At 34.1% G+C, this 11,385-nt stretch overlaps 1 protein-coding gene across 1 annotated transcript in view; it reads left to right on the top strand.

The window, feature by feature from the left end:
- LOC107714754 (A-kinase anchor protein 9-like) overlaps window positions 1-11,385 on the top strand; it is a 138,161-nt gene that overhangs the window by 83,748 nt on the left and 43,028 nt on the right. Inside the window, 5 exon segments of the mRNA XM_016520718.1 lie at window positions 774-917; window positions 1,920-2,009; window positions 4,327-4,694; window positions 8,087-8,525; window positions 9,853-9,978. Coding sequence (XP_016376204.1) covers window positions 774-917; window positions 1,920-2,009; window positions 4,327-4,694; window positions 8,087-8,525; window positions 9,853-9,978 — 1,167 coding nt within the window.

Below are 11,385 nucleotides of genomic sequence, written 5' to 3'. Positions count from 1 at the left end.
TTTACTTCATTTTTATACATGAATTACTTATTACTAATTACTTTCTAAATCCTATATCAAAGTTAATGAATGATACGAGGATAGACAAGAAACAATTATTTTAATTCTTTCAAATAAATAACAGATAACTACATCAATTATTCAGGTACACTTTAGATTGGAGTCAAATTCTCACTTATGACTTTTGCCTCAATATACTCCTAATTACTGCTTATTAACATTTAATAAAGTAGCTTAAGACCTGGGTAGGATTAATGATTTAGAATAAGGTCTTGCAGAGTAAGACATTAATATGTGCTTCTTAAGTAATAATAAACAGCCAATATCCCAGTAATATTCATGCATGTTAATAGTGAGAACTGGACACTAAAGTGTTACCAATATTCAGCTCACCAAAGTATTTAAAGTGAGAAGGGGACATAAAAAGCATGCATTTTAAGGTTAGGCTTTTGATGTTAAATCCACTATTGCATTGTATTTCAAGGCAAAAGTAATTAAATTACTTAGTAACTAGTTAGACCCAACACTTGGCTGTATATGTGCGACACTTGTCTTTTATGTAGTGGGTGTTGTTTCTTTATATCAATGAAAAACTGTTCCACATTTTAAATATCTCCCTTTCCTTATGATTTGTAATATAGTTTCTTATTTGTAAGTATCGAAAGAGATCACGTAAATGTGATATTTCTGAAAAAGCATGAGGTTTGAGTGATTTGAAGTGCTCTGTGTGTGTGTGTGTCTCTGTGTGTGTGTGTGTGTGTGTGTGCGCGCAGATGGTGAATCTGGAGGAGCAGCTGGAGCAGTTTCGAGAGGATCTGGAGAACAAGAGCGAGGAGATGAATCAGCTCCACATGCAGCTGGAAATCCAGAGGAAGGAGATCAGCAGCCATCAGCAGGATCAGGCCCGGCTCGCACAGGTCCGCTCTCATTATACACTGTGTTTGTGAAGAGAGAGCCAGAGCGCTACTGATTCAAGTCCCATCTTTATCCATTCCAATGTGGTTAAAAAAATATCTGGATCACAAAAGCAGTCATAAGTAGCACAGATATACATTTGTAGCAATAGCCAACAATTATAAATTTTTCTTTTATGCCAAAAATCATTATTATAAAGCGGATAGTTCCGGTGCTTGATTCTGATTGGCTGAGCCGCGTTCGAAGCTGTTGTAAATGACTCTACAAAGTAACACACACCTTTGTTTACGTTTGTCTGTTGCTCGGCAACCACTTTGTTGGAACCACAACTGATTCTGAGGAACTACATTGTTTGGTGGAAGAATACTGTTTTTATTAATATCATTACACTTTATTTGCTCTGTTTTATTTTGTGAAACCTTACTACGTATATGGAATAACCGTTTTATAAAAGCAATAAGCCCCGTGAAGCCGTGGTTTACAGTGAATTTATAACAGCTATTTATTCGCGTCGTGCCTAACAACGCCCCTTAGCTGTTATAAATTCACTTCTTGGGGCTTTTTGCTTTAGGATATTAAGTAAAGATCATGTTCCATGAAGATATTTTGTAAATCTCCTACCGTAAATATATCAAAACTTAATTTTTGATTAGTAATATGCATTGCTAAGAACTTCATTTGGACAACTTTAAAGATGATTTTCTCAATATTTAGATTTTTTTGCACCCTCAGATTCCAGATTTTCAAATAGTTGCATCTCAGCCAAATATATCCTAACAAACCATACATCAATGGAAAGCTTATTTATTCAGCTTTCAGATGATGCATAAATCTCAAATTCACAAAAATTGACCCTTATGACTGGTTTTGTGCTCCAGGGTTGAATATGAATCAGTGTGAGTGTCGATCAGAGATCATCTCGACGCTAATCTTAGCTAAATCGCCTCCCGACAGACAAGACTGTCCTAAATTCAGAGTCATGTGATGATGTTTAACTGTTGAAGGTCTTGGAGGAGAAGGACAGGCAGATAGCCGTCCTTAACGAGCAGCTCGCTAAGCGTCAGCGCGCGGGAACAGACCCTGAGAAAGAGGTAAAGACGTATGCATATGTGTGGACTGTCAGCGTGTGGCGCGCACATATGCATATAGCAGCAGCCGTGTGTGTGTGTGTGTTTCGTCTGTCTGGTTTGGTGCATCTCATGTCTTTTGCCAGCTTGTGCTCACATCTTATTTTTAGCAACATGGTGAAATGCATGAGCTTCTGTTTAAAGAGTGTGGACAGTTCATTGCATCATAAGGAACTGAGTGCATTCTTCAAACAAGATTTATTTGCTATTATTCAGAGCAAACAGGTTCATCCATGGTTTGACTGAATGGAATCCAGCCTCAGATCCTGTGGATCGATTCATTTGCTCATCCGTTCGTCGTTTTGATGTGGTTTGGTGTTTGTTCCGCAGTGTGTTTTACTTTAATTCATCTCTCAGCCTCCTGGTGAAAGGGATAGTTTGACCGAAAAGGAACATTACTCGCCCAAAACCCATGTTTTGATTGTGGAAAATGAAATGAGATGTTTAGCAGGATGTTCACGCTGCTCTTTTCCACACAGTGGAAGTGAAATGACATGAAAGTGCCATAATATTATTATAAAAATAGTCCATATAACTCATGCATCAGTGTTACATTAGTATCATTTATATATCTTTTAATTAATATTTTGTATTTATTTTTATAATTTTAATTTTAGTTACAGTAAATTTGTGTGCTTTTGTCATTTTATTAGTCTATTTATTTTTTAAATGTCTATATAGGTTTTATTCATTTTTATTTATTATATTACGTCAAGTTAAACTAAAGGAAAACGAGAAATTGTTGCCTTGGAAATCAGCTTAAAATACCTTTTTATCTTTTTGTTTTATTTTAATTAACATTTATTTTAGGTAACAAATTAACCCATTTTTTAAGGGTTTAGTTGACTATAATCCTGTCGTGCTCTATATTTCAAAGTTTATTTTTTCTTTTTTTTCTTTTCTTTTATTTCAGGTTTAGTTTGTTACTTTAGTGCATCAAATTAAACTAAACTAAAATGAAAAATGTTGCTTTAAAAATGTAGCTTTAAAAAAAGTTACATTTTATATCATTAGTTTATGTAAATTAACATTTATTTTAAAGTAACAATTTATTTATTAATTTTTAGGTTTTGGTTGTATTTAATTATAATAACCCTGTCATGCTCTATATTTCATGTCTTCTGTAACTCCGGGTCACTGTATGAAAGAGAGTAGCCAGTTTATTGTCTAATGCATCTTCTTTTTGTTCCCTGAAAAAGTCGTACGGGTTGATGATGACAGAATATTTATATTTGCATAAAATATTCCTTGCAACACTGAGTCAGAGGGTGTTTTCGCAGCTCAATGAAAGTGCCTCAGATTCCTAAATCTTAGTCTTTTGTGACTAACCAAATATCTGTTCAGTATTTTAAAGGAATGCATCGTCAAAAATAGATATTTTGTCATTTCCTCACGTTCATGTTGTTCCAACCTTATATTATTTTCTTTTTCAATGAAATGCAAAGAATGTCTGAGCTTGTTTTTGTTACATTTTCTTTTGATTACAATTTAAAGGGTTAATTTAATTGTTCAAAATAAAAATAAAATAAAAAAAAACACTTCATAGGGCAATTTAATAATGTTTTTTTTTTTTTTTTTTTTTACAATAACAGGTTTATTATTATTAATACATTATTAACATCAATATATTAAATTTATTAGACATGCTTTTTAATTATTAAAATGTAATTAAACCATTAAAAAGGAATCCAGAAACATTAAAATGTAAAAAAGAATTTGGGATAAATATAATGGAATTTTGGGAAAAAAGAAAGAGTCATAAAATAAAAACAAAAGAGAATTTGGGGGGGTGGGAGAAAGGAAAATTTTGTTAAAAAAATAATAATAAAATATTTGAGTAGGGCTCTAAAAATTGAATTTGTTACGTTTTTAATAGTTTTTAACAAATTGTTGTTAAATTGTAAGTTTCATGAATTCAATTGCTTTTTGATTACTAAAATTTAATTTAGCCATTAAAAAGGAATCCTGAAAAAAATCAAATAGATAAATTGGAATGCGTCTCAATTTTAGTAAAAAGTTTTGGTGTGTCACTACATTTAACATTGCTTTTTGGTTTTCTTTTTGAATCTTGTCAGTATAAAGTGATAAAATAAAGCCACCAGCTTTAATTGTATGTGAAACATCAGATCAGACATTTGACAAAATATCATCTTTATAAAATAATACTGGGTTGGAACGACTTGCTAAATGATTTTCATTCTCGGGTGAACGATTGAAGAATACTCTGAGATTAAACCCAAAGGGAACGAGAGGCGACTCTTCTCTGAGCTGGTGTGTTGGTCTGCAGGCGCAGGTGGAGGAGAAGGACGAGGTTCTGCGTGAGCTGGAGGCGCAGGTGGAGTGTCTGCGGAGCGAGCAGGAGCGTCTGAGGAGGAACAGCGAGGAGGAGGTGGAGCAGCTCAACGCCGTCATCGAGAAGCTCCAGCAGGAGCTGTCGCACATCGAGCACAAGCAGCCGCAGGACGAGAGCGATGAGATGAAGCAGAGGATGGAGGAGGCTCTGCGGGAGAAGACGGCTGCGCTCGTGGTGCTGCAGGCCCAGGTGCAGGCGCTGGAGGAGAGCGCAGGGTCACGGGTCACGAGCTTGAGTCGGCGGGTGGAGGAGCTGGAGACCAGCGTGGAGGAGAAGGACTCGGAACTGTGCGCGTGCAGGTTAGTGTTCATTACAGCAACCTAAACTGTGCTGAGAAATATTCCTCGAAATCGCTATATCGGCGATTGAGTTTTCATGCTTGGGTTGCCAGATGTCCAGAGTGTAAATCCCCCTATTTAGTGAGTAAGTTTAGATGACACTGTGGCTATATCAACATGCAATATCATTGCTGAGAAAAGACTAAAATGTAGTTTAAGAAATAAAAACTAAAAATTCTACATTTCTCCAGGGGAAGAAAATCACGATCTCTGTGAGTTTTCATGCTTGGGTTGCCAGATGTCCAGATTGTAAATCCCCCTATTTAGTGAGTAAGTTGAGATGATACTGTGGCTATATCAACATGCAATATCATTGCTGAGAAAAGACTAAAATGTAGTAAAAAAAAACTAAAAATTCTAAATTTCTCCAGGGGAAGAAAATCGCAATCTCTGTGAGTTTTCATGATTGGGTTGCCAGATGTCAAGAGTGTAAATCCCCTTATTTAGTGAGTAAGTTGAGACTAAGTCGAGATGACACTGTGGCTATATCAACATGCAATATTACTGCTGAGAAAACACTAAAATGTAGTTTAAAAAAATAAAAAAAACGTTAAATTAAAAATAATCTAAATTCAAGAATATCACGATCTCTGTGAGTCTTCATGCTTGGGGTTGCCAGATTTTAAGAGTTTAAAACAGTGATGAAAAATATTAGTTGACGGCCTTTTTATGACGAAAACGAGGCGACACAGACATCATTAAACTTTAACTGTGACTATATCAACTTGCTGATGAAAAAAGTCTAGACTAAAATTAAAAAGAAAAAACTCAGTTCAAAAAATCTCGATCTCTGCGAGTTTTCATGCTTGGGTTGCCAGATGTCAAGAGTGTAAATTCCCCTATTTAATTTAATTAACGAAAACAATGATGAAAAATATACCTTGACAGCTTTTTTTCCATGACTAAGACGAGACGACTCTGACATCATTAACTCTGACTATATCAATAAGCAGTGTTGTTGATGAAAAATTTGCAACTAAAATGTAGTTTAAAAAATAAAATCTCTCTTTATACAAAATGTCTCTGTATATATTCTTCAATATAAAAATAGGGAAAAAATATAGACCTCCACCAGTTTTCATGCTTGGGGTTGCCAGATGTCAAGCGTTTAAATTCCCTTATTTAGTGTTAATTCACTGACTAAAACTATGGTGAAAAATATTTGTTGACGGCTGTTTTTTTTCCGAGACGATACAGACATCATTAAACACTAACTGTCACTATATCAATATGTAATATTGTTGATGATAAAAGATGCAACTAAAATGTTGTTTTAAAAATAAACTCTCTATATCCAATATTTCTCTATATATTCTTCAACAAAACCAGAGGAGAAAAAAATAGACCTCCAGCAGTTTTTGTGCTTGCAGTTACCAGATTACAAAAGTGTAAATCCCCCTACTTAGTGTTAATTTTGTTACAAAAATCAACCTTTTTTCCCATGACGAAGACAAAATGACACTGACATTATTAAATGCTAGCTGTGACTATATCAACATGCAATCAACATATCAGCAAAAATAAAATTTAAAAAATGCAAAATTCCAATATTTGTCTATTTCTCTTTCAAAAAAATAAAAAAAGTAGAGAAAAAAATCTAGATCTCCATGAGTTTTCATGGTTGCGGTTGCCAGATTTCATGAGTTTAAATCCCCGTCTAATGTAAATTTCCTTAGCAAAAATAATGACCAAAAATATATTTAACGACGACAGTTTTGATGATACCGACATCATTAAACACTTGCTGTGACTATATTGAGATTAGGGATGCATCGGTATCGGCTCCGATACTGGCATTTTCTGCCAGATCGGGTATCGGTCAGATGAGACCGATCCAAATCGATATTCTGCGTATACTATTGTGTTATTGTTAAGCCTCACGAAAGCACAAAAACATTATAAAGCACCATAAAGTAAAAGTCCAAGTGTTCTGAAGCCGTTCCATAGTTTAATGTGAGGTACAGATTAATTTTTAAGTCGTTAAATTCAAGTTCACGTAAACTCTTCTCTCCGCTGCAGCTGTCCTATGATAGGACAGAAAAAGAAAGGCTATTAATCTAATGTATAGCACAGTAATGGAGGCAGCAATATATGATAGATAGGACTTTTGCTGCCTTCATTACTGTGCTATACATTTAAAAGAAATGTCTTTTAATTTTACAGTTTATATTTATAAATAAATACATTTACTTGTTTTCATTAATGTATTTTACAATACAAAGAGCAATGTGTAACATTTTACCAGATTTAGTCCTACACTTATTCACTTTTATTTGTTCCCCACTAAATAATGTTGTTTCACTAAATGTTTAGATTTTATAAAATTGTGCACTCATGATTTTTCTAGAATAAATTTTGCTGCTGAATTATCCACTAACCTAGTTTATAATAGTATTTTTGTCATAGATTGATATATTTTTTCATGTTATTTTTCATTACAATGAAGTTGTCTATATTTAGTAGATTGTGTTTAACACACAAAAGAGTGACGATCAGGTCAACACACAGAAGTATAGAAATTCTACATTGATTAAAAAAAAAGCACTGGGATCGGATCTGAAAAAAATGGTATCCTTGCATCCCTAATTGAGATGCAATATCATTGACAAAAAAAGATGAGAAAAAATAAAAACTGTTTATATCCAAAATGTCTCTGTATATTTTCTTCAACAAAAAAAAAAAAAAGAAGAGGAGAAAAAATAGACCTCCATGAGGTTCCATGCTTGAATTGTGCACTCATGATTTTTCTAGAATAAATTTTGCTGCTGAATTATCCACTAACCTAGTTTATAATAGTATTTTTGTCATAGATTGATATATTTTTTCATGTTATTTTTCATTACAATGAAGTTGTCTATATTTAGTAGATTGTGTTTAACACACAAAAGAGTGACGATCAGGTCAACACACAGAAGTATAGAAATTCTACATTGATTAAAAAAAAAGCACTGGGATCGGATCTGAAAAAAATGGTATCCTTGCATCCCTAATTGAGATGCAATATCATTGACAAAAAAAGATGAGAAAAAAAAAAAACTGTTTATATCCAAAATGTCTCTGTATATTTTCTTCAAAAAAAAAAAAAAAAAGAAGAGGAGAAAAAATAGACCTCCATGAGGTTCCATGCTTGCATTTGCCAAATTTCAAGAGTATAAATCCCTCAGTCAAATAAATAACAACAATGATCAATAATTGCAATTTACAATCAGTTTAACCATTATGCAGCATGGCTAAAATGTGTCTTAGTTTTAATGGACTAAAACGAGACTAAAATTCCCAGACTTTGTCAACTAAAACTTGACTAACCCACAAACAGGACTAAGACTAAATTACAAAAATTCACACTAATGTAGGTTGAAGGTGGAACAAGTGCAAAGGGACGCCGACGCTCTGTATGCTGAAGTGGCTCAGCTGGAGGAGAAACTCAGGGAGAATGTGGCCGCTGTTCTGGTCAGTCAAGCACAACTGGAAGCCATCCAGACGCAAACCAAAGAGCTCCGCGCTGAGGCCCACGCAGGAGAAGCCATGGGCCTCAGCGCGCAGCTGCGGTCGGAGGGCCTCACGGCGCAGGATGGAGCCTCCACAGGGAAGACGAGTCTGCTGACGGAGAAGCTGAAGGAGTTGGAGGAGGGTCTGAGCGGGATGCAGAAGGACCAGGAGCTGCAGAAGCAGCTGTTGAGCAGCTCTGAGGAGGAGGTGATGGAGTACGAGAGGAGGTTAGCCGTGATGATCGACCTACTGAACCAAATGAGAACCAGACCAACCCATCACAGACTGTCGCCGCCAGCTGAGGTGCGTCACTGTTATATTCAGATATAGGACTGTTAACTAAGACAAACTCTGATTTTACTAATAACAAATGTGATTGCAGTTAAAATAAAAGGCTCCAGGTTTATTGTGTTAGTTTGTAGGGCTGCACAGTTAGGCCAAAAATTTTGTTTGTATATCAATATGACTTTATTGTGGTCAACCGATATATTGTCATGACCGATATTTGGCATTTTTTGCCAAAAATGTTGTTTGTATATCAATATGACTTTATTGTGGTCAACCGATATATTGTCATGACCGATATTTGGCATTTTTTTGTCAAAAATGTTGTTTGTATATAAATATGACTATATAGCGGTCAACCGATATATTGTCATGACCGATATTATCGGCCGATGTTTGGCGTTTTTTGATTATCGGCATCAGCCGATAAGTTTTTATATTTGGCCGATAAATGAGACTTTTATTTTGACAGCACCTAAAACACAGGAGCTCCCTTTCATCATCATTATTAGTTTACTTTGTTTGGTTTAGTTTATTTTTTATTAGCTTTTGTTTAACAGTTCTGTCAAATAATTGAATGGCAAATGCTAAAATACTTTTTTCATATGTTGTCTCGTTGTTTTTAACATCTTTATTTGTGAAAAATACTGTAATAGGGTTACAGAATCAAGAAATTCCTATCGACAGTATAAATCTGTTTGTTTTACAGTGTTTTTATCAAGTCCAAATTATTTTTTTAAGTCGATTAATTTTTATTCATGATTTAATGAATTTGTCATTATTTTAGTAAATATTATAAATGATAAATATAAATTTACTATATAGTCATTTACTATCTTTAAATAAGAATTAAATCATTAAGAAAATGCATTATTTACGTTTTTTATTTAAAACACTAAATAATAGTCTTTAAATAATCGATATTGGTCAACCACAAAATATGACTTTAAAATAATATTTTATAGTATCATTATTTTACTTATTATTTCTAAATAAAGTATGAAATTAAATATGAAATATTACTGTTGTAATATTCACTGTACAATAAAAATATATTAAATATATATATCATTTTAAGCAGTAAAATTACAATATTTATGGCTGTCTTAATTTCTTCATTTTTCGAAAGTTAAATCATAGAGCTTTTATTTTGGCAGAAAACACCGTTAATGAACAGTGCCACACGTCACTCTGAAACACGCAGCACATATTTCTTTAATTAAATCACAGCCTTTGTGATTTTATAGTTCCACTAAGCCAAGTGATGATTTTGGTTTTATTTTGATTAATCGTGCAGCCCAGCTTAGTGTTTGAGATCATCTGAAGAGATTCTGTCTGTCCGCAGGCGTCAGGTGAGGCCGGTCAGTCGCTGTCAGAGCTGCTGCAGGAGGTCAAAGGTCAAGCTGCGTCCACTAAAGAGGAGCTGAACTGCTACAGAGATCTGAGCCACAAGCTTCAGGAGGAGATCGAGGTACAAACGCCTCGTCCTGCTCTTCTTACAGGACACGCTACTCTTCATACACACTGCTTTGTGTTTATACGCAGTAACGTGAGGTCATAAAGAAGGAAGTTGGATGGATGCTATTGTTCCTGAACAGCAGAAGAACTAATAATAAGAGTAAAATGAGTCAAAACTTGTGTCTGGGTGGATCAGTAGCTATGTTTCCATTCAAAAATGCGATTTAAACTTGTGCGCAGAACTGGAATATCGCATAAAACATTTGCAAATAAAGCACTGTTTCCATCCAACGAGTCAAAGAGAACAAAATCGTCACTTCCTGATAAACTCGCACTTAAATACTTTGAAATACTTCGATGACAGACTTTCCTCAGGCATTTCAGAACGATCATAACAACATATAGATGCTGTGAACGCGATTAGTCAGGTTTTCCCGTCCCATCGCACAAGTCACATGACTTTTTTTGATGCGCATGGTGGAATTTATTCGTTAAATGTGTTTCCATCGTAGTTTATGCGCATTTTTTCTTATCGGATAAAAAGTTTATCGTACTCAATTCTGCGCATTAGTTTTTAATGTGCATTTTTTAGAATTTATGCGCATCTTGGCGTTTCCATCCAGCGTTTTTTTAATGCGATATTCCAAAATGCGCATAAAAATAGGGGGATGGAAACATAGCTAGTGTTGTTTTAGTATCACACTGTTGTAGTTTTTATTAATAGTTTGAATTAGTTTTTATTTTATATTTTAGTTAAATTTTTTTTTCATATTATTATTATTATTTTAAATGTCTTTAGAGTTTGTATTCATTTTTATTTCAATTTTAGTTATTTTAGTACTATTTTAGACGTTTTGCCTCGGCAACTAACTGAAATAGATTTTTTAGATGATGCTTTATTTCAATAAATGTTATAATAAATTTTAAGTAGCTTTTTTTTATCATTTTAGTTTCTAGTTAATTTTTCTTAATGCTTGTAGGGCTGCACAATTTGTATTTTTTATTATGATTATTATTGTGAGACAAAAAATAAGAAATGTTACTATTGCAGTATTTCACTATAACGAAAGTTTATTTAGGAAAAATTAGGAAAAGTTTTTTTTTTTTTTTAAGTAACAGAAATATTTTTATAGTTTTAGTTAAAAAACAAACAATGGTGTTTTAAAGGTGACATATCATGAAAATCTGACTTTTCCAGGTTTTAAGTGCTATAATCAGGTCCCCGGTGCATCTACCAACCAAGGAAACGTGAAAAAGATTAACTCAGTAACTTAGTTTTGGGAAGCCTTTTTCTGCAAGCGTCTGAGAAAACAAGCGCGTCTGATTTCGCTCCCTTGGTGACGTGGCAAAGGGATCTCATTATAATATTACCGCCCCTTAATCTGTAAGTTTACACCCACGGCGCCGTTATTGTGTTTTC

Source organism: Sinocyclocheilus rhinocerous, unplaced genomic scaffold (assembly GCF_001515625.1).
Source record: "Sinocyclocheilus rhinocerous isolate Xijiao unplaced genomic scaffold, SAMN03320098_v1.1 scaffold359, whole genome shotgun sequence".
NCBI classification, from domain to species: Eukaryota; Metazoa; Chordata; class Actinopteri; order Cypriniformes; family Cyprinidae; genus Sinocyclocheilus; species Sinocyclocheilus rhinocerous.
The sequence above is the reverse complement of the archived record's forward strand: the minus strand, read 5'-3'. Positions and strand labels throughout refer to the sequence as shown.